We start from the raw sequence: 24,071 nt of genomic DNA on the forward strand, positions 1-24,071 counted from the left end.
CGCCAGCATCTGCTGTCACCTGAGTTTTTGATCTTAGCCATTCTCACTGGTGTGAGGTGAAATCTCAGGGTTGTTTTGATTTGCATTTCCCTTATGACTAAAGATGTTGAACATTTCTTTAGGTGTTTCTCAGCCATTCGGCATTCCTCAGCTGTGAATTCTTTGTTTAGCTCTGAACCCCATTTTTTAATAGGGTTATTTGTTTCCCTGCGGTCTAACTTCTTGAGTTCTTTGTATATTTTGGATATAAGGCCTCTATTTGTTGTAGGATTGGTAAAGATCTTTTCCCAATCTGTTGGTTGCCGTTTTGTCCTAACCACCGTGTCCTTTGCCTTACAGAAGCTTTGTAGTTTTATGAGATCCCATTTGTCGATTCTTGATCTTAGAGCGTAAGCCATTGGTGTTTTGTTTAGGAAATTTTTTCCAGTGCCCATGTGTTCCAGATGCTTCCCTAGTTTTTCTTCTATTAGTTTGAGTGTGTCTGGTTTGATGTGGAGGTCCTTGATCCACTTGGACTTAAACTTTGTACAGGGTGATAAGCATGGATCGATCTGCATTCTTCTACATGTTGCCCTCCAGTTGAACCAGCACCATTTGCTGAAAATGCTATCTTTTTTCCATTGGATGGTTTTGGCTCCTTTGTCAAAAATCAAGTGACCATAGGTGTGTGGGTTCATTTCTGGGTCTTCAATTCTATTCCATTGGTCTATCTGTCTGTCTCTGTACCAATACCATGCAGTTTTTATCACTATTGCTCTGTAATACTCCTTGAGTTCAGGGATAGTGATTCCCCCTGAAGTCCTTTTATTGTTGAGGATAGCTTTAGCTATCCTGGGTTTTTTGTTATTCCAGATGAATTTGCAAATTGTTCTAACTCTTTGAAGAATTGGATTGGTATTTTGATGGGGATTGCATTGAATCTGTAGATTGCTTTTGGTAAAATGGCCATTTTTACTATATTAATCCTGCCAATCCATGAGCATGGGAGATCTTTCCATCTTCTGAGGTCTTCTTCAATTTCCTTCTTCAGTGTCTTGTAGTTCTTATTGTACAGATCTTTTACTTGCTTGGTTAAAGTCACACCGAGGTACTTTATATTATTTGGGTCTATTATGAAGGGTGTCGTTTCCCTAATTTCTTTCTTGGCTTGTTTCTCTTTTGTATAGAGGAAGGCTACTGATTTATTTGAGTTAATTTTATACCCAGCCACTTTGCTGAAGTTGTTTATCAGCTTTAGTAGTTCTCTGGTGGAACTTTTGGGATCACTTAAATACACTATCATATCATCTGCAAACAGTGATATTTTGACTTCTTCTTTTCCGATCTGTATCCCCTTGACCTCCTTTTGTTGTCTGATTGCTCTGGCTAGAACTTCAAGAACTATATTGAATAAGTGGGGAGAGAGTGGGCAGCCTTGTCTAGTCCCTGATTTTAGTGGGATTGCTTCGAGTTTCTCGCCATTTAGTTTAATGTTAGCAACTGGTTTGCTGTATATGGCTTTTACTATGTTCAGATATGGGCCTTGAATTCCTATTCTCTCCAGGACTTTTATCATGAAGGGGTGTTGAATTTTGTCAAATGCTTTCTCAGCGCCTAATGAAATGATCATGTGGTTTTGTTCTTTCAGTTTGTTTATATAATGGATCACGTTGATGGTTTTCCGTATATTAAACCATCCCTGCATGCCTTGGTCATGGTGGATGATTGTTTTGATATGCTCTTGGATTCGGTTTGCCAGAATTTTATTGAGTATTTTTGCGTCGATATTCATAAGGGAAATTGGTCTGAAGTTCTCTTTCTTTGTTGTGTCTTTGTGTGGTTTAGGTATAAGAGTAATTGTGGCTTCGTAGAAGGAATTCGGTAGGGCTCCATCTGTTTCAATTTTGTGGAATAGTTTGGATAATATTGGTATGAGGTCTTCTATGAAGGTTTGATAGAATTCTGCACTAAACCCGTCTGGACCAGGGCTCTTTTTGGTTGGGAGACCTTTAATGACTGCTTCTATTTCCTTAGGAGTTATGGGGTTGTTTAACTAGTTTATCTGTTCCTGATTTAACTTCGATACCTGGTATCTATCTAGGAAATTGTCCATTTCCTGAAGATTTTCAAGTTTTGTTGAATATAGGTTTTTATAGTAAGATCTGATGATTTTTTGAATTTCCTCTGAATCTGTTGTTATGTCTCCCTTTTCATTTCTGATTTTGTTAATTTGGACGCACTCTCTGTGTCCTCTCGTTAGTCTGGCTAAGGGTTTATCTATCTTGTTGATTTTCTCAAAGAACCAACTTTTGGTTCTGTTGATTCTTTCTATGGTCCTTTTTGTTTCTACTTGGTTGATTTCAGCTCTGAGTTTGATTATTTCCTGCCTTCTACTCCTCCTGGGTGTATTTGCTTCTTTTTGTTCAAGAGCTTTTAGGTGTGCTGTCAAGCTGCTGACATATGCTCTTTCATGTTTCTTTCTGCAGGCACTCAGCACTATGAGTTTTCCTCTTAGCACAGCTTTCATTGTGTCCCATAAGTTTGGGTATGTTGTACCTTCATTTTCATTAAATTCTAAAAAGTTTTTAATTTCTTTCTTTATTTCTTCCTTGACCAGGTTATCATTGAGTAGAGCATTGTTCAATTTCCACGTATATGTGGGCATTCTTCCCTTATTGTTATTGAAGACCAGTTTTAGGCCGTGGTGGTCCGATAGCACGCATGGGATTATTTCTATCTTTCTGTACCTGTTGAGGCCCGTTTTTTGACCAATTATATGGTCAATTTTGGAGAAAGTACCATGAGGAGCTGAGAAGAAGGTATATCCTTTTGCTTTAGGATAGAATGTTCTATAAATATCCGTTAAGTCCATTTGGCTCATGACTTCTCTTAGTCTGTCGACATCACTGTTTAATTTCTGTTTCCATGATCTGTCCATTGATGAGAGTGGGGTGTTGAAATCTCCCACTATTATTGTGTGAGGTGCAATGTGTGTTTTGAGCTTTAGTAAGGTTTCTTTTACGTATGTAGGTGCCCTTGTATTTGGGGCATAGATATTTAGGATTGAGAGTTCATCTTGGTGGATTTTCCTTTGATGAATATGAAGTGTCCTTCCTTATCTTTTTTGATGACTTTTAGTTGAAAATTGATTTTATTTGATATTAGAATGGCTACTCCAGCTTGCTTCTTCTGACCGTTTGCTTGGAAAGTTGTTTTCCAGCCTTTCACTCTGAGGTAGTGTCTGTCTTTGTCTCTGAGGTGTGTTTCCTGTAGGCAGCAGAATGCAGGGTCCTCGTTGCGTATCCAGTTTGTTAATCTATGTCTTTTTATTGGGGAGTTGAGGCCATTGTTGTTGAGAGATATTAAGGAATAGTGATTATTGCTTCCCGTTATATTCATATTTGGATGTGAGGTTATGTTTGTGTGCTTTCACTCTCTTTGTTTTGTTGCCAAGACGATTAGTTTCTTGCTTCTTCTAGGGTATATCTTGCCTCCTTATGTTGGGCATTACCATTTATTATCCTTTGTAGTGCTGGATTTGTAGAAAGATATTGTGTAAATTTGTTTTGTCATGGAATATCTTGGTTTCTCCATCTATGTTAATTGAGAGTTTTGCAGGATACAGTAACCTGGGCTGGCATTTGTGTTCTCTTAGGGTCTGTATGACATCAGTCCAGGATCTTCTGGCCTTCATAGTTTCTGGCGAGAAGTCTGGTGTGATTCTGATAGGTCTGCCTTTATATGTTACTTGACCTTTTTCCCTTATTGCTTTTAATATTCTTTCTTTATTTTGTGCGTTTGGTGTTTTGACAATTATGTGACGGGAGGTGTTTCTTTTCTGGTCCAATCTATTTGAAGTTCTGTAGGCTTCTTGTATGTCTATGGGTATCTCTTTTTTTAGGTTAGGGAAGTTTTCTTCTATGATTTTGTTGAAGATATTTTCTGGTCCTTTGAGCTGGGAGTCTTCACTCTCTTCTATACCTATTATCCTTAGGTTTGATCTTCTCATTGAGTCCTGGATTTCCTGTATGTTTTGGACCAGTAGCTTTTTCCGCTTTACATTATCTTTGACAGTTGAGTCAATGATTTCTATGGAATCTTCTGCTCCTGAGATTCTCTCTTCCATCTCTTGTATTCTGTTGGTGAAGCTTGTATCTACAGCTCCTTGTCTCTTCTTTTGGTTTTCTATATCCAGGGTTGTTTCCATGTGTTCTTTCTTGATTGCTTCTATTTCCATTTTTAATTCCTTCAACTGTTTGATTGTGTTTTCCTGGAATTCTTTCAGGGATTTTTGTGTCTCCTCTCTATGGGCTTCTACTTGTTTATTTATGTTTTCCTGGAATTCTTTCAGGCATTTTTGCGATTCCTGTCTGTAGGCTTCTACTTGTTCTCTAAGGGAGTTCTTCACGTCTTTCTTGAAGTCCTCCAGCATCATGATCAAAAATGATTTTGAAACTAGATCTTGCTTTTCTGGTGTGTTTGGATATTCCATGTTTGTTTTGATGGGAGAATTGGGCTCCGATGGTGCCATGTAGTCTTGGTTTCTGTTGCTTGGGTTCCTGCGCTTGCCTCTCGCCATCAGATTATCTCTAGTGTTACTTTGTTCTGCTATTTCTTACAGTGGCTAGACTGTCCTATAAGCCTGTGTGTCAGGAGTGCTGTAGACCTGTTTTCCTCTCTTTCAGTCAGTTATGGGGACAGAGTGTTCTGCTTTCCGGCGTGTAGTTTTTCCTCTCTACAGGTCTTCAGCTGTTCCTGTGGGCCTGTGTCTTGAGTTCACCAGGCAGCTTTCTTGCAGCAGAAAATTTGGTCTTACCTGTGGTCCCGGGGCTCAAGTTCGCTCGTGGGGTGCTGCCCACGGGCTCTCTGCAGCGGCAGCCACCAGGAAGACCTGTGCGGCCGTTTCCGGGAGCTTCAGTGCACCAGGGTTCCAGATGGTCTTTGGCTTTTTCCTCTGGCGTCCGAGATGTGTGTGCAGAGAGCAGTCTCTTCTGGTTTCCCAGGCTTGTCTGCCTCTCTGAAGGTTCAGCTCTCCCTCCCACGGGATTTGGGTGCAGAGAACTGTTTATCCGGTCTGTTTCCTTCAGGTTCCGGCGGTGTCTCAGGCAGGGGTCCTGCCGCTCCTGGGCCCTCCCCCATGGGAGCCCAGAGGCCTTATACAGTTTCCTCTTGGGCCAGGGATGTGGGCAGGGGTGAGCAGTGTTGGTGGTCTCTTCTGCTCTGCAGCCTCAGGAGTGCCCACCTGACCAGGCGGTTGGGTCTCTCTCTCACAGGGTCTGGGCCAGATATATATTTTTATTAGTGTGTTACATACACTCTGAGGGAAGCTTTTATGAATTCTCTTGAGGGACCCTGCATCTCCAACCATAGAATGATACCTCTTAAGTCCTACAACTATAGGACACCATCAGAGTCAGCACCTGATGAGGGAATGCAAATCTCTACTGACTCCACCCAAACTTTGGTTGAAAAGCCAAAGCTGGGCCTGTGCACTCACTGGTGTGCAGCCATGGACAGGCTTACTTCCTCCTTCCTGCTGCTGATTGTCCCTGCATGTGAGTGCCAAGGTTCTCTAAGGGATGAACTTTTCTATCCTCAACTGTTCCAACCTTTCATTTTCCCCCTTCCATTCTCCAAAGATGTCCTATCCCAGGTTGCTCTGAGAGAGTCTGGCCCTGGGATATTGCAGCCCTCCCAGACTCTCAGTATGACTTCCTCTTTCTTTCTCTGGGTTTTCACTGAGCACTTCTGCTATGGGTGTCAGCTGATTTGTCAGGTTTCAGGGAAGGGTCTAGAGTGGCTGGCAACCATTTTGTGGGATGATGATATGGGCTATAACCCATCTCTGAAAAACCGGCTCACAATCTCCAACGACAGCTCCAACAACTGAGCATTCCTCAAGATCACCAGTGTGGACACTGCAGATACTGCCACATACTTCTGTGCTCGGAGAGCACACTGACACAGCCTCAGTTTTCATCTGGACAGTATTTCAGGCTGGTTCTCAGCTCTGTTCCTTCCTATTTTATCATAAGAGGATATGTTCACAGCTTTCCGTCTGTCCTCTGTGCTTTCCTGTTTGATCTTAGGTTGAGATGTTTCTATTCCTGTTTTTCACCCTAAGTCTCTATTAAGATTTTTTTTTCTTTATTAACTTGAGTATTTCTTATTTACATTTCGATTGTTATTCCCTTTCCTGGTTTCCGGGCCAACATCCCCCTCCGCCCTCCCCCTCCCCCCCTTCTATACGGGTGTTCCCCTCCCCATCCTCCCCCCATTACCGCCCTCCCCCCAACAATCACATTCACTGGGGGTTCAGTTAGCAGGACCAAGATCTCACTATATATAGTGATAGCTGGCCTAGAACTCCGTAGGCCATATTGGCCTGGAGCTCACAGAGATTCACCGGCCTCTGCCTCCTAGTGCTGAGATTAAAGATGTGTAGCACTGCCTTGTACCATTCAAAAGACTGTAGACTCTTAGGAATGCAATAGAGGGTGTAGGGTTGGAAGCTAAGACATCAGTCAAGAGGTTATCACTAAGAACTCTTATTTTGTCTGCACAGTGGTAGAATCAAAGCCCATAGTTTGTAAAGTCTTTACTAGTGTGGTGATCTCATGAGTAATAAAATTGCATAAACTTATTTTTTTATTAGAGAGGTTGTCTCTTTGAACAGCCTGGAATTAGGGTGCTGAATTTCAGGATTTTCATAAGCTAGGACGCCATGAATAAATAGCTTTAAATCTAGCTTTGTAGGGATGTCCATAATCCTTGTTGTTTTCAGATATAAAGTATATAAAATGATGTTTGTCTTTTCCTTTACTCCATGGAGATATAGGAAGGCTTGTCTGGAATGTTAACTGGACAGGAAAGGATTTTCTTCCATTCTCTTTCCCATCAGAATCTGATTGTAAATAAAACTCAATACATCAGAAGTTGATATTTTACTGCACTTTGAAAATGTAAAGAACTTATTTGAAGAAATAATATTGAAAATAAAGGTGGACAGAATTCTTAATTTCAGTAAATGTTTTGTGTTCCTTTGTTAGATCCCAAGCAGTATTGAAGATATATTTAATGATGATCGCTGCATAAATATCACCAAACAGGTAACAGCAAAAAGGAAAACTCAAATTGCCTTCAACTCTAGCTCAAAATACACACCTTCACTGTCATTTTTTTCTTGTTCTTTTAGACCCCATCTTTTTGGATTTTAGCTCATGCCTTAAAGGAATTTGTGGCCAAGGAGGGTCAAGGAAAATTACCTGTTCGAGGCACAATTCCTAATATGATTGCATATGCAAGCAAATACATAAAATTGCAGAATGTGTAAGTGACTTTTAGTTGTTATTTTGTTTGTTTTTCAAAACGGTGTTTTTCTGTGTATCGTGGTTGTCTTAGAATTAGCTTTGTAGACAAGGCTAGCCTTGAATTCAGCTGGGATTAAAGGAATGTAGCACCATCAGTGCCTCATCACTGATTTTAAACTATGTGTAACAGGCTACTTAAATCTGGCCTCCTAGAGGGACTCGGACCCTGGCTTCAACAGAGGACCCAAGAAAATATGTTATATGAACACCTTCCCTTCTTGAAGTTAAGTCCAAGGAAAATCCTGTCCAATAGTATAGATCATGAAATACTTTAATATCTAGTTATATTTGACTCTGTAAAAATGATCAGTATTAAAGTTGAGTCTCTCCCAGGTAAGGCCATACCTTTTTAGGGTGAAGGTGGTACTATTGGGGGTTGAACTTGGGTCCTCATATACATGCTAAGCGAGAATTCTACCTCTGAGCAATGTCCTTAAAGTCAGATTGGTTTCTATCTTCCATTGTCCTTTCCCAAATTTTCAGTATTTTGACTCTTAGACTAGGACAACTAACCAAAATGTGTCAAACACTGACCAAGATCATCTCCGTATGGCAACATTTGGGTCTGGAAGAAACCAGGCCAGTTCCCTTGGATTCATCAGCACTGTACCTCAGTTACAAAAAAAGTAACAGTCATGGAGACCCATGTTTACCTACAGTCATTGACTCCTTAAGTTATAAAAGGTTAATGACTAAAAGAAAATGACTCAAAATAAAGACTGCCATGGGTGTTACCTGGGTAGATTTAATCTGGATGCTGCAGGGTATAATGGGAGTCTTGGTTTTAGAGGACTCCGAAAGTCTCCTGCCAGCTCTTCAACGACACCTAACTACTGAGAGGTGCCACTGCTGGCATTTCTCTAGCATTTTCACATTTCATATTTCCAAATATTTTTTAATTAAAAGTAAATTTTTGTTCACTTAAAGATAACTTTAGTTTTGCTAATTTTAGGAGTCTTTAATTATAGGGTTTTGTTGTTGTTCTTTTCCAGTTATCGTGAGAAAGCAAAGAAAGATGCTGCTGCTGTAGGTAATCTTGTTGCCAAATTGCTTCAGTCTGTTGGCCAGGTAAGTGGTGAATACATGGCATCTCTACAGTGCTGCTCCCTACAGAGTGGAACACATCCAGGGCAGGGTTAGAGATGGAAGGCATCTGGCTTCCTTGTCGCTAACGAGACCCTGTTACCAGTGAACAGGTGTGTTTGTAATGATTTCCCGGCTCTTGGGAAGAGCTGCTCATCTTACAGCCAGTGACTCTGTGCTATTGTTGTTTGCCTGTGTGTGTTCGTGCTAGAGAAAAACCTGCATCTGTCTCTTCATAGGCACCAGAGTCCATTTCAGAGAAAGAATTAAAACTGCTTTGTAAGTCCTTTTAATTTTCTTATTTTGCTTGATAAAAATAAGCTATAGAGGGTGTTCTTGGGAGTTTTAAATGATTGAAATTCTTGAAGTAGGGCGTGTCTGCCATTAAGTAAATTTTATTTTATTTTCTTGTAATATAAAGGACATTTTAAGACTGGGCCATAGCTATTTATTTGACCTGTGTTAAAGTGATTGTAATGGAATTAAGAATTTGCCATTATAGTTCATGGCTGTGTTTCTGGAGTTTTCTCCCTAATTTCTCAGGAGGCAAAAGCATTTTTCTTTGAGTCAGTTGCAGGTTGGTGAGATACCTCAGTGGGTTAAGTGCTTGCCTTGCAAACATAAGAGGCCTGAGGTCAGCTACTCTGAGATGGTGAGCTTTGAGTTTGTATGAGACCCTGTCTCAAAGCACATAGGTGGGAAACTAATAAAAACAAAAAGACAGATCATACATTGGAGATTGATAGAAGATACTCAGAAGCAATCTCTGCCACCACTTGTTCACGTATGGGCAAGCACATCCATGACAGAGCACACACAGAAGCAACAGTTTCATAAAGTGAGTTATAGGGTTAGAAAGGTGGCTTATCATTTAAGCGAAGGAACCCCAAGAACAGGTGCATGGGCACACACAATTATGTTTTAAGCCTTTCTTACACACCCAACAGAGAATATAACCAAGGCAGGAGTTGTTCTTACCATTAACAGTCAATATCTAACAAAACCCCCAGTACTGTGGCCACTCAGTAAAATTTTTAATAAATAAATGCTTCAAATTTTTTGTTCTTTTCAAATTATGTGTATGTGCCCGTCTGTGTATGGATATGTGCACCTGCAGAGGTCAGAGATGTCAAATCCCCTTGGAGCTAGAATTATAAGTAGTCATGAGGTACCTGATGTGGATAGGTGCTGGGAATTGAACTCAGTTTCTCTCCATTAACAGCCAGCTCTTAAATGCTGATCCATCTTGTAGCCCTAACTTCTTGTTCTTAAAGTGACCCATAATTTGGCATGTTCAGTTGTCACAACCATCCTGAAGTCTTTACTGTTTCCAGGTAGCAATTCTGCATTTCTTCGAGTGGTAAGATGTCAGTCTTTAGCTGAAGAGTATGGTTTGCATACAGTCAACAAAGATGAAATTAGTAAGTATAACAACCAAATATTAATAAAATGTGTATAATAGTGTTGAATAAATGGTGCTTTAAAAATAATGCATTTTGTATTTTCTACATTTACCTGAATGATTTTAATTTACATATACTATATAAAATTGTGTTTAGATTACTGAGTGCATTGTGTGCTGTATATAAGAACTAATATTGGGCTGGAGATGTGGCTCAGTGGTTAAGAGAACTGGCTGCTCTTCCAGAGGTCCTGAGTTCAATTCCCAGCAACCACATGGTGGCTCACAACCATCTGTAATGGGATCTGATGCCCTCTTCTGGTGTGTCTGAAAACAGCTACAATGTATTCCATACATAAAATAAATATATAAATCTTTATAAAAAACAAAACAAAACTAGTATCATGTTTCTAACTTGGTAGATACTCCAGCTAGGAGTCCATAGACACACACACACACACACACACACACACACACACACACACACACACATACACACAGACACCGTATTATATCTTAATGTATTATTTATAATTTTATACTTTATGTTAATAAAATATTTAATTTTTTTGCTAATATTCTTACATCCTGAAACTTAAGGATAAATTCAGCCTTTTGCTGCTTGTGTATGTTATCTAGTTCTACTGATTTTTCTTTCCCTTTCAGTTTCTAGCATGGACAATCCGGATAATGAGATAGTCCTGTACCTAATGTTGCGGGCTGTTGATCGATTTCATAAGCAGCATGGCAGATACCCAGGTAAAAACAGCAGTTGATTTACCAGATACAAAGAAAATCTTTTGACTTTGTTGTTGTTTTGTTGTTTTAAGACAGGATTTTACTTAGCTTGGGCTGGCCTTGAACTTGTGATCTTCCTCTTTCAGTCTCCTAAGTATTGTATTTATAGGCATGAATTATAAGATTCACTCAATAAAATCTTGAATAAATACTTGACTTGATGCCAGGTAGAGTGGTACTCAGTTTTCATCCCAGCAGTGGAGGCAGAGGCAGGCAGATCTCTGAGTGTGAGGCTAGTGTGATCTACAGAGTGAGTTCCAGGACAACCAGGGATATGTAGAGAACCTGTCTCAAAAGAACAAACCAACCAACCAACAGAACAAACAGGAAAACCCACTTGACCAGAATTTTAGTATTCTGTGGGCATTTAGAGGAACTATTATTTGATTTTTTTAAAAAAGGATTTATTTATGTATTTTATATATATGAGTGCATACCAGAGGAGGGAATCTGGTACCATAACCGATGGTCATAAGCCACCATGTGGTTACTGGGAATTGATTTTGAAAAATCCCACGCAGAGAGACCCTTACTCAAGTCTTGGGAAATCGCGGACCCCAGACACAGAGAGACCATTTTGGATGTAATAAGCAAAGGCGAGGTTTATTACGGAGACCTATTACAGAGATCTCCGGGCCGACACATATCCCACGCAGGAGACAGAGGTGTCGACCCCAAAACTCAAAAGTCAGAGGGTTATATAGAGAAGGCTAGGGGGTTTTGGCGTGGTTACATACAATTGGCTCATTCAAACATAGCAGTGAGAACAAAGCAGAAAGAGTACATGTTAGAAGTCAGGGGCTTATCAGGGTCTGGAGGATGGCTCTGAGTGAGCTGGGGGGAGATGTCTTTCTGCCAGACGTCCCATGAATCAGTCCCATTAACTCAGGCTGGTTCCTGCATTCCTTTTCTTTATGGCTTGTCAGTCCTGCCTGGACAGTGTTTCTTGTGCTCCTTTATCTTTATGGCCTGTTAGTCCTGGCTGCAGGGCTTAGCCCTGGGTCCGTGGCCTTTTGGGGTTTATTCTTTTAATTTTTATATTTCTAAACCTAGAATTCGTATAATTCTCTTTTCATTCCCGTCTTCTCCTACTAAATAATTCTAATCTTAGAATTTTGATATCAAGTCTCGTATTTGGTCTCACCAGTTGTCCTAACTGACTGGTACTGTTTTCTCAGAACCATCAACCGCACAGCACCCACTTGATTTTTAACAAAAGCAATTAACCTGTTTGTCACGCAGGAGCCAAAAACTAAAACCAAGAAAATTATTAATAATGGCCCAGCTGTAGCAGAGAGTAGGGTAGTCATCCAGGGAGATCTACTAAACTAGCTCTCGAACCATCTCTGATGTGTTTTTCTGTCTGTCTTTTGTCTAACCTTTCTCTAAGTTTATTTATGGAGTCTTTAATTACTCCTGAATGGTCTGTATAGAAGCAACATTTTCCTTTCAGTATAGCACACAGATTCTTTCTTTAAGGAATATCAGGTCTGATCTTTTCTTATTTTGAAGGACTACCTCTGAGAGGGAGGTTAGTTATTCTTGGAGGTCAGCTAAAAAGTCCTTCCCTCTTTTTATATCTGAGTCAATGGCAGTTCTGAATTTTCTATAAGCCTTGTATTGTAGGGCAACAGCAGATGTCTTTGTGTTGTCCTGTAGCATCTAGATAGCCTTAAGTAATTTTTAGCTTTTTTTTTTATTAAGTCTTTAGCATCAGGATTTTATCTGGACACTATCTAAACCTATATACCAAGGTCATGACTAGCTTTTAGAACTTCTAAACTTATATAGATTGTGATCCCTGAGGCACAGTCCCAAGAAGTGTTAGGAGTACTAACATATGTAATGTTATATCATTTGTAATAGAAATCAAGCCTATCCCACACCTATCTTGATAGAACCCAGGACAAACATGACTGAATTTCCCTCTAGGTCCCAGCTTTCAGCCCAACCAGTTAGTACACGGCTGGTGAGGGCTGAGAATTGACGGCTGTCAGGGTGGTCAGCAGCACCAGGTACAGTCCTTTCCAGCGAGGCTCGAGTGTCTGGGCTCAGTGTAGCTGCTTCCGACCTGGAACTGATGGGATGTCTCGGGGGTCCCCAGGACATAGGCTGTTGTCAGCTGTGAGCAGATTTTTTTCTGTATCACCTGTAGGTCTTTTAGCCTGGCACACAAATCATTATTACTATGGCACTATGACATGTTGGTTCAGTAACATCATCTAATACAGTCAGAGGAGCTGAGGCCCCATATAAGATCTCAAAGGGGGTAAGGCTGAATCTGGAAGGGGTATTACTTGCTCTGAAGAGAGCAAGAGGGAAGGAGTGTCACCCAGTCTGTGCCAGTCTCCATGGTCAATTTGTTTAGGGTCTCTTTTAGAGTTCTATTTATTTACTCTACCTGTCTTGAACTTTGAGGTCTGTAAATACAATGTAATTTCCAATCGACCTCTAAATACTTGGCCACACCCTGGCTTACCTTGGCAACGAAAGTAGGGCCGTTGTCTGACCAGATTACCTTGGGCATTCCAGACCTGGGGAAGATTTCTTCCAGTATCTTCTTGATGATTGTAGAGGCCGTCTCTCGTTTGGTGAGGAAAGCTTCTATCTATTCCTGAAAAAGTATCTACAAGCACTAGGAGATACTTGTGATTATATTTTTCTGGTTTTATCTCAGTGAAGTTCACTTCGACTTTTTATTAAACTCTCTAGGTCTCTTTGTCCTGTTTGTTAAGCATTCACTTATTGACATATCTTATATTTTTTTATTGTCTTTCTTGGCTAAAATCTTAAAGTCTATTATATATATTTTAACTATTTGGACAAACTTCTTATCTCCTAAATGAGTCTATTTTTTTTTATTTGGCAAAGTGAGTCTTTTGTTTGTTCTCTGGGGGGGGGGGGGGGGTACAGCTTTCTCCCCAAGTATGTCATTGTCCTTTTATTTTTTAAACAACTTGGGCCTTTTCTTCTGTTGTACATTCTAAGTGAGGCCATCTCTTAGTCCAATCTCAGTTCCCAGTGGCTGTCTCTTGTAGACCTGTAACCAGGATAGGCTCCTGTATAGCCATTTCTCGAGCCACTTTATCTGTTTTGTTACTGTCCCATGTCACTGAATCTCTTCCTTCTGATATCCTGAGTAATGAATAGTACTCACAGTTGTTGGCTTCATCAGGGCATCTAAGAGATGGCAAAGACATCTGTGGCGCTGATGTGCTGGGGGATTGGGGTTCAGCCATCCCAGATGACATTGTTTTGTCCACCACGGCAGCACCCACTTATCTCTGACCTTTATGAAGAGAACTGTTCTCGTCTGTGGGCAAGGTAGCCCCCAATTTCAGCAGGGGTCAATCAGCCAGTCGCAGAGGTCTTTCTTCCACCCATGGTCTTCTGTCAGTGCTTGACACTCGTGTTGTGGTGGCTCCAGGTCAGGATTGGGCAGCAAGGTGACCAGATTGTCCCCAATCAGTGGAGAATCTAGTCTATGGCAGCTGACCAGTAGTCCCATCCTTTGGGACATTCTATTCGAAGGCAAAACATCAGCCACTCTATCACAGTTTAAGTCCTGGATCAGGTGATAATTATCAGTGCCCAGCTGGCAGGAATGGTGTGTTCTAGGCAGAAAAGCACTAACCCATTCATCTCCCAGCATCAGTTACTGGTGTACTGAGACATGTCTTAAGCTCCACATATACAGTCTATAGATATGTATACACATGGCCTCATCCAGCCATTTCAGCCCACACAAGCTAATTTGGAGAGCAATTTTCTCATGAGCAAGGGATAGGGGCAGTCAGGGATGACCATGAATTAGTGGGTGGGTTACCCGGCCCACGCCAAGGTCCACTGTTCTTCGGGCAGTCCATAAGTATTGTTCGTTGCCAGTAGCTCCTTGTACTCAAGGTCTTTGGATATTGGCCCACTGGAGCATAGGAGCACAGAGCATTGGGTCCCTGTATCCACAAAACAACTGGGCGGGCTTCCCTTCTATCTCTGTGCATAGCCAGCACCAAGAGGCTCTCCAGTGTCCCCTCTTGTTCTTTCTGGGGCAGTCCCTGACCCAATGTCCTTTTTCTTCGTATTAGGCACACTGATCTTTAGTCAGGAATTCTCTTCTGTTGCCAGGTACTATCTTCTTAGGTTCCCTAACTACTGTGGCCAGTATATGTTCCTCTCTTGTCTTTTATCTCTCTTTATCTCTCTAACTTCCTCTTCTTTTTGTCTCTTTTTTTCTCTAGCTTTCTGTTCTTTTTACCTCTTTCTCTGTAACGTGTACTAACTCTCAGCAACTTAACTTAACCCTTTAAATTTCTGTAACATTCTCTTTATATCCTTTCCTTATCTTAGCCAGATTAGTGGGGCATTTTCCAGCCCCTCAGAGACCCACCCTTGGAGCCTGGCGGCAGACCTGGAGCACTCCCTACCTTCAGGCGTCTGAAGAGAGCAGGCAGAAGTGAGGGCCTTCCATCCATCTCTGGAACACTTTTTCTGGCCTCTAGTAGGATTCTGTCTTTCCTCGGTGGTAAAGAAGACCTGTAACAGTTACTAACAAGAATCTCAAATGGGATGGTGAGAAAACAAGGGAATCTTGAGAATAGAGGTCCACTGAAGAGGGCAAATAGCATTTAGTCACACAGCTAAGCCAGGAGGCTTTCTTGGGACAAAAAGACGTTGTGTCTGTGAAACAGAAAAGTGAGCAGAGGGGCAGCCTATCTACTACCGGCTGTCTCTCTGGACTTAGATTTTCCCTTAAGGAGTACCTTCCTTTAGTGTCAGCTCAGTGGCTTTATCGCTCAAGAGACCCATCCTCTAAATGGCACTAGGCTTCCAGTAAGAACTAATAACAAAAGGATGGAGAGACATTAGAACCTGGGTGTTAGATACTAAGCAGCTGACAAAAGAATTGTAACCAGTTCACCTGAGGCTTCTTGTCTCTTACATCTAATAAAGAGATTGTTAATACAATAGTACCAACCTTTAATAAAAAAAAACTATAGCTCTCTCCATGTCTCTGAATATCAGGACTGCAGTAGTAGTCCTTTACCAGACTGTCTCAGTGGGCTAAGGGCCCATGGAAAAGAAAACATTAATCCTGACCTCGGCCACAGCCAAAGCCTGAATTCTAAATTTTGACTGGCAAAACAAAACAAAGTTCTTTATAGTTTGTAGTAGATTTTTTTGAAACTATTTTAGGGGCTTCTCTGTCCCCCAACCTGGGACATTTTGACCACAGGGGCAGGAACTGGCTGCTGTGGGGATAGGATCAAAGGCATTCTCCATGCTAATGATGACCAGTGAGAAAAGTAATTTAATGCTGGAGACTGACTCCTCTCTTGGAATAGGGCCAGCAGATAAGGCAGGCTCCCTAAAGAACTTTTCTTAATGAGCACTCTCTTTCTGTGAGCAAGAGTTGAAGGTCTGGCCACTAAAAGCAGAAATTCCTTTCTTGTTCTTGTTTTCTTTAGAGTCTTCCCCCACCTCACTCTCAGCCTTTTTAGATCATTCTTCCTGTAGCATTTCTAACACAGCCTGTCCCTTTTTTATAGCCTGTTGACAGCATTTCTGATCTTTTAGGCAGCTACGCACTAAGTGCCATACCGGCTGAAACTCCACCTTTAAGATTCCTTGTTCCCAGGCAAAATTTAAATCTTCCCCAGCTTATCACAGCTGTCTACAGTGAGATTCCCAGAGATAGCAAACCAAGGTGTAGCAATTCACTAAGAAATCTCTCTATAGTTTTTCTTTTTACCTTAAGCCTTTTCCTTTTAAACAGCTCCTGAAGAGCCAGAAAAATTGGGTGAGACTTGAGAAGTCCCCATGTTCGCTGCAGCAGCTCCGCAGCTAATTTCGCTCCCCTCTACTGTGTGCTGCGAGCACAAGCACAGATAAAACACTATGTTTTAAAAATTAACGTTGGCTATCAACCAACACACCGCCACTAGAGCGGGGTCCATAAAATTAAGTTTCTTACTCACTATACTTGTTTCATGTCGGAGGCCTAATCTGGGGAACTTTTTTATTTACTAGCGGTTTTGTCCTCAAGGTTTTTGTTAATGTCTGTTTACACAACTGTTAACAGCAGCTAGGTTGGTCAAAGGGAGTAAAGGGAGGGGCATCTCTCCTTGGGGAAGAGGCTCAAGAGAGAAAGACAAAACTCCCTGGCAGAAAACAATTTTTCTCAAGCAAATTATTTTTAACTTTTAACTTAAGCACCAAGAGGACCAAGTAAAACTCTTTGACGAACAAAGCAAACAGTTTCATGATTTCAAACACAGTCGTCAGTCCAAGATTTCAAACACAGTCATCAGTCCAAATTCAAACACAGTCGTCAGTCCAAAATTCAAAAACGAAACAAAAGCCAAAAAGACACTCGACAATACCACAGAAAACAAACCAGACAAACAAGACCAAGACAAAGCATCCTATAACCAATTTTCACAGATGCCTGGTACCTTCAGTACCTGGCCCAAACTGCAGCTTAACCTTAGCTGCTTCTGGGATACCAAACACAGAAACAGAATACAGACAACAGACACTAACACGTATTCCACTTCCACTCTCTAAGCACTGACCAGAGTGAGACTGCACGTCCACTCTCTAAGCACTGACCAGAGTGAGATTCCACGTCCACTCTCTAAGTACTGACCAGAGTGAGACTCCACGTCCACTCTCTAAGCACTGACCAGAGATTCCACGTCCACTCTCTAAGCACTGACCAGAGTGAGATTCCACTTCCACTCTCACAGAGTGAGACTCCACGTCCACTCTCTAAGCACTGACCAGAGATTCCACGTCCACTCTCTAAGTACTGACCAGAGTGAGACTCCACGTCCACTCTCTAAGCACTGACCAGAGATTCCACTTCCACTCTCTAAGTACTGACCAGAGTGAGACTCCACGTCCACTCTCTAAGCACTGACCAGAGTGAGATTCCACGTCCACTCTCTAAGTACTGACCAGAGTGAGACTTCACCGGTACCGAGACACACATATATACACACACGGCGGAACCAAAACAGAGACAGACACAGACTGACAATTGCGGCGCCGCTCACACAGAAACACTCAGACAAACATCCAACTCACCTCCAAGGGGTCTTCGGAGTCTGGGGTGGTCGCAAAGATCCCGGACGAGCCCCCATTATGAAAAATCCCACGCAGAGAGACCCTTACTCAAGTCTTGGGAAATCGCGGACCCCAGACACAGAGAGACCATTTTGGATGTAATAAGCAAAGGCGAGGTTTATTACGGAGACCTATTACAGAGATCTCCGGGCCGACACATATCCCACGCAGGAGACAGAGGTGTCGACCCCGAAACTCAAAAGTCAGAGGGTTATATAGAGAAGGCTAGGGGGTTTTGGCGTGGTTACATACAATTGGCTCATTCAAACATAGCAGTGAGAACAAAGCAGAAAGAGTACATGTTAGAAGTCAGGGGCTTATCAGGGTCTGGAGGATGGCTCTGAGTGAGCTGGGGGGAGATGTCTTTCTGCCAGACGTCCCATGAATCAGTCCCATTAACTCAGGCTGGTTCCTGCATTCCTTTTCTTTATGGCTTGTCAGTCCTGCCTGGACAGTGTTTCTTGTGCTCCTTTATCTTTATGGCCTGTTAGTTCTGGCTGCAGGGCTTAGCCCTGGGTCCGTGGCCTTTTGGGGTTTATTCTTTTAATTTTTATATTTCTAAACCTAGAATTCGTATAATTCTCTTTTCAATTTCAGGTCCTCTGAAAGAGCAGGCAGTGCATCAACCACTGAGCCATCTCCCCAGCCCAGTGCTCTATTATTTGACTTTTAAGGCTGACTACTTTCAAACTGTTGATTCTAAACTGTTAGAGAGGAGTGTTGGTTGAATATGTGTAGATCACTGATATGTCTCTTTATAGTCGTCTTTTTAAAGTGTGTGTGTGAGTGTGAATGTGTGTGTGAGTGTGTGTATATGTGTGTGTGACTCTGTGTGTGAGTATGTGTATATGTGTGTGTGACTGTGTGTGTGTGAGACTCTGTGTGTGTGAGTGTGTGTGCGTGTATAAGTGTGTGCCTGTTTAAGTGTGTGTATGTGTGTGTATGTGTGACTGTGTGTGTGTATGTGTGTGTGAGTGTCTGTATATGTGTGTGTGTGAGACTCTGTGTATGTGAGTGTGTGTGCGTGTGTGAGTGTGTTTATGTGTGTGTGTGACTCAGTGTGTGTGTGAGTGTGTGACTGTGTGTGCCTGTGTGAGTATGTGTGTGTGAGTGTGTGCATGTGTGACTGTGTGTTTGACTGTGGGTGTGTGTGTGTGTGTGTGTGTGTGTGTGTGTGTGTGTGTGTGTGTTTGAGACAGGGTTTTACTCTACAGTTTAGTTTGCCCTTGACTTACTGTAGAGCTCACACTGGCCTCAGTCTTGTGGCAATCCTCCTGCTTCCATCTCTTAAGTACTAGAATTATAGACGTGGCTACCACAACTAGCTCTTTAGGTTTTTAAAGCCTGGCCTGGAATTTGCTGTATATCACAGACTGGCCTTGAACTCTTGGTCTTGCTTCATCCTTCAGAGGATCATTTATAAATGTGTACCACTATTTCCAGCTCATAGTTTACTCCCATAACTTGTACTGAGCTTAACCCGAAGGAATAGGAAACCCACTAGCAGTATATCAGTGGCTTCTGAACTTTGAACTCTGTAAAGATACAAAGATTTCTTTGCTCATTACTTTTTGTTGTCTGCAAGGGTGATAATTGGAAAACTTGTATAATCTTAAAGATCCACAGTGCTCAGAATATTTTTATTGTTAATCATAATTGTGCAAGATTATTATATAGTAATATATTCTAGGTAGATAATAAAACCAGTTGCCCCAACTAATAAAATAACTCCAGTTTATAGGCACAGTGAACAAATTTTACCAGGAGGAAAAAAGAATCATCAAACATAATTGTTTTATTTGTATTATTTGACTAAAATGTACTTTGGTTATTTTTTACGTATCAAATCATTCAAAACAACTTTAGTGAGAGAGAGAGAGAGAGAGAGACAGACAGACAGACAGACAGACAGAGAGAGAGAATATATGAGTGTGTGTGTGTGTGTGTGTGTGTGTGTGTGTGTGTGTGTGTAGGTCGGTCTCAAAAACATAGCGGTTTAGAACAGGTTAAAGTGTGTGTGTGCATGAGTGTACACGTGTGCAATATTAAATGTCTTCTTTAGTTCCTATTCACATTATTTTTTGAGAAAAGGTTTCTCACTGCACTGAGAACTCACAGATTGGCTTGGCTGGCTGGCCAGCAGGGCCTAGGTGTCCTCCTGCCTTTGGGTTTCCCAGTGACAGGATTATGGATATGTACCACTATGCTCAGTTTTTAAAGTGGGCTCTTGGGGATTGAACTGGGATCCTCATGCTTTTACAGCAGCACTTTGCCCACTGACCGACCCATCTTGTCAGCCTCTCAATAAATTGCCTCTGGTGCTTTATTGTTTGAGCTGAAGCAGTTCTTTTTTAAGAGGGAGGTTCTTCTGTAGTGGTACCATACCTGGGCTTGAGATTCTGAAGGCTTGACTGAGTTGAATATCTAAGAGACCCCTTCAGTCTCTGCTGAGACGTTTGGCACCTGGGTATGCTGGTTTACCCACTGTATGATGCGTTCATTCAGGAGGCTGAAGTAGAAAGATTGCTGGGAATCTGAGGTCAGCTGGGCTTCAGAGTGAGACTTTGTCCCAAACAACAAAGAGAAAGAATAATGTTGGACTGGCTTAGTGGAGAATGCCTGCTCTAGCATTCCTAAAGCCCGGGATTACATTTCCTACATGAGAAAACAACAAAATGCTTGTGTTGTATTCTAGCTTTGCTGTTCCTGAACTAATTAACTTAATTTGTCTTTGTCCCAGCTTTTCTATCTGTAAATAGAAATAGCTGTGGTTACTTAATAGAGTTCTTAGGAGAATTGACTCAGTGCATGAGCATGAGGTATGTAGAAGAGTACCCAGCATCTACTAATGTTATATATTATAACATTAATGTTATATATTATAAGTGTCCTTGGTGCCATTAAATCACTTGAACTGGAGACAAAGGGCTGGGGATCTAGCTTGGTTTGTTGTTGTTGCATGAACGAAGCCCTAGGTTTGGAAATCTTCCTCACCGAGAAAGTGTGTGGCTGTTATCTCACCCAGGAGGTAGAGTCAGGAGAATTAGAAGTTCAGGGTCACCCTGACCACATACAAGTTTGAGACTAGCAGGGATTCATAAGACTTTGTTTCCAAAAAGTAAGAAAATAAAATTTTAAATTAAAGGATATAAGTAAGGTATTTTCTCTTTAATTCTTTTATGAAATAATTATTGAGTATTTTGTGTTAATCTTCCAGAACAACAATTATTATATGCTGTCACTAAGTCATATTTACTGAACTTAAATTTGTGATAGATTTTAGTTTATGTCTTTATTTACAGATTTCCTATATTTTCAAGTGTTAGTTTATGTTTGTTCTTTAGTTTCATACCTTACTGTTTTGATTAGACCACCTGAAACTAAGTAAGAGATAACCATTAGTTTGAATCACTTTTTTCCCTGAGACCTGGTCTCTATGCAGCCTTGGCAGTCCTGGCAGTCCTGGCACTCACTAGGTAGTGTAGGGTATTCACAAACTCACAGAGTTCCACCTGCCTTTGCCTCCTAAATTCTGAAATTAAAGATGTGTGCTACTATATCCAGCCCACATACTTATTTTAATGGAAATGTATATATTATACATAATATAATACTTGTTTTTAGGAGTATCTAACTATCAAGTTGAAGAAGATATAGGGAAGTTGAAGTCCTGTCTTACTGACTTCCTTCAGGAATATGGGTTGTCTGTAATGGTGAAGGACGATTATGTCCATGAATTGTGAGTATCCTTTAGAGCATATAGAGATAATACTCTCCCAGCTTGTTGTTATGAAACTAATAAAATTGTATACTCCATCCTTTCTGTAGTTGCCGGTACAGAGCTGCTGAGCCACACACCATTGCTGCATTCCTGGGAGGTGAGTTTTGTAGACGAGATGATTTATTTGTCATTATACAGTTATTATTTGTATTAGCTTTGTTTTCTTATCCCTTGTGATTAGGGAGGTCAGCAAAGCTGGCTGTTAAGCTTACGTTAGTCTTTGCCCTCCATACTGCTCTCCTTGCCCTCCGACTTCCTGTGCCACCCATAGCAAACCACTCCTGGAGTCTTTAGTCCTTTTGAAGACCTATCATGAGCCTCACTTAGCTCTCTGGGTACACGGACACACAGACCTTCTTCTTCCTCCTCTCCCTCATGTCTTTCTGTCAGTTCTTAGAAACAAAGACTAACTAGACTAAAAGGCCCTGTGTACCTTCTTTTCCTGAGACATGCCCTAGATCTTTGCACCTCAGGGCCCAGTTAAAACCTGCTGTTTCTTTCATAAAAACTCCCTTTATCTGTTTGCTCCCACTGTTTCTTCTTTGCTCCAGTTAAGTTAGCTACTGTAATTGCAGCATAGATCGGACCTTATAAACATCAGAAATGTATTTCTTATGGTTTTCAGAGCTTCAGATGCCAGCATAGTTAGAGCCCATTGAGAGAGATCTCACCACCTGACTCATAAATGGTGTTTTTTTTCTCACTTTGCTCTCACATATAAAAAGAACCCAGCAGGATCTCCTTTATAAGGGCATGAATCCGTTTGTGAAGGCTCCACCCTCATAGTCTAATCACTCCCCAGAAGCCCCATCTCTAATACCATGCATCGGGTTCCCACATGTTAACATCAGGGAGAAGGGGAGAGGGAGCAAAAACATGAAGCAAATGATCTCTTTTGAAAAGTGACTCTTCTGCCTGTTACTTCCAATAGTCTGGTCTGTTCACTTATGATATTTTCTTTTCTAGATGTTGAAGGCAGATCAGTTTGATTAATAGTCAGTGTTTAGAATGCTAATAATGTAATCCTAAGAAAGCCATATTTTAAGTAAGCAAACTGAAGCCTAATTCTGGGTAACTTATTTACATAAAATCATTCTTTCATGTCTAAATAGTAAAGTAACCTGCAAATTCATAGAAAATGGCAAATTATTATTTATTTAGATAGGCCAGGTTCTAGGAGACACAATCAGAGATGCCTAATGAGTGTAAGTAGAGGTCTTTAGTTTTAATGTGTCTTGTAATGACTTTTAACACAATTCACTGAGGTTTTTCCTATTTAAACGTGAGCCACTTCTCTTCACTCTTCCTTCTTTTCTTCTTTATCATAGCACTTGGGAAGCAGAGGCAGATGGAGCTCTGTGAGTTTGAGGACAGCCTAGTACATAATGAGTTCCAGGACAGTCAGGGCTATGTAGAAAGACCCTGTCTCAAACAAACAAAAATAAATATTATTATAGTCTTTTATTTTGTTATGACCCATTAAACTATGTTTGTTTTAGATTTTAAACAGCTTTGCTTTCTTTATGGTTTTTGTTTGTCTGTCTTTAGTACTCATCTATGGTGTATTCATCATAGCCTAGATCCATGTGCACCAGGCTGGTCTCCAACTCCATTTGTATCTGAGACTGGCCTTGAACTCTTGGTCTTCTTGCCTCTACTTCCTCAGACTGATGAATATAGTCATTCATTATCACACCTGATTTTTTTTCCTGAGACAAGTGTCTCATTGTATAGCCTTGGCCAGCCTAGAATACACTATGTTGAACAGGTTGCTTTAGAACTCACAGAGATCCACTTGTCTTTGTCTACTGAGTGCCGGGATTTACAGCATGCACCATCAGGCCCAGTCTGGTATATATTACTTAACTCCTAAAATTTATTCTTTTCAAACACTTTTCTCCTTTTTCCTACAGGAGCTGCCACTCAAGAAGTTATCAAAATAATCACCAAACAATTTGTAATTTTTAACAATACTTATATTTATAGTGGTATGTCACAAACTTCTGCAACTTTCCAATTGTAGAATAAGCACCCCGTGTAATATGTTAATGGTTGAAACTGTAATTGTCTTCCTGTTGTGCTTTAGTTTGTAAACATCTGTTTAGGGACAGAAGTTAAGTTGTTTCCTTAATAAAATTTTTTCTCATTTGTAATATAGTCTTGTTGTTTGGGATGGTGAGGAGAAAGCATCACTTTGCTGAAGAATCAAAGCTAGCTCTTTGTAATTCAGTTCATTAATACTGGTTTGCTGTTTTGCAATTACATTTCATGGATATGTCTGTTTCACTAAAAAGAGTAAAAAATTAATTAATGAATTTAAGATGTGGATTTTAGCTGTGGACATTTAAAGGTCATTACTTATTAAAATAGAACTTTAAAAGAAGCATTTCAGGAACCTTATCAGAAAACAAAAGCCATTCCCTTGTACTGTCATCCTTTATATATACCTAAAGTTTTGCCACTATGCCTACATATTCAAATTTTATGGGGTTGCCCCATCCATAAATTTCATTTTATCAAATAATCATTACTG

The 24,071-nt window shown here is 40.9% G+C and overlaps 1 protein-coding gene across 1 annotated transcript; it reads left to right on the forward strand.

Annotated features, from left to right (window-relative positions):
• The first annotated feature begins 5,431 nt into the window (after nucleotides 1-5,431).
• Nucleotides 5,432-23,691, forward strand: LOC120098497 (uncharacterized). Its single transcript, XM_087595431.1, has 10 exons — nucleotides 5,432-5,534; nucleotides 7,029-7,088; nucleotides 7,175-7,308; nucleotides 8,342-8,417; nucleotides 8,672-8,711; nucleotides 9,767-9,853; nucleotides 10,501-10,593; nucleotides 21,382-21,496; nucleotides 21,586-21,635; nucleotides 23,452-23,691. Exons 3-10 carry the CDS (start codon nucleotides 7,268-7,270, stop codon nucleotides 23,559-23,561), a joined length of 612 nt encoding a protein of 203 aa, XP_087451557.1. The 5' UTR covers nucleotides 5,432-5,534; nucleotides 7,029-7,088; nucleotides 7,175-7,267; the 3' UTR covers nucleotides 23,562-23,691.
• Nucleotides 23,692-24,071: the final 380 nt, after the last annotated feature.

The sequence above is a fragment of the Rattus norvegicus genome, chromosome 19 (genome assembly GCF_021556685.1).
Source record: "Rattus norvegicus strain SHRSP/BbbUtx chromosome 19, alternate assembly SHRSP_T2T, whole genome shotgun sequence".
In the NCBI taxonomy this organism is placed as follows: domain Eukaryota; kingdom Metazoa; phylum Chordata; class Mammalia; order Rodentia; family Muridae; genus Rattus; species Rattus norvegicus.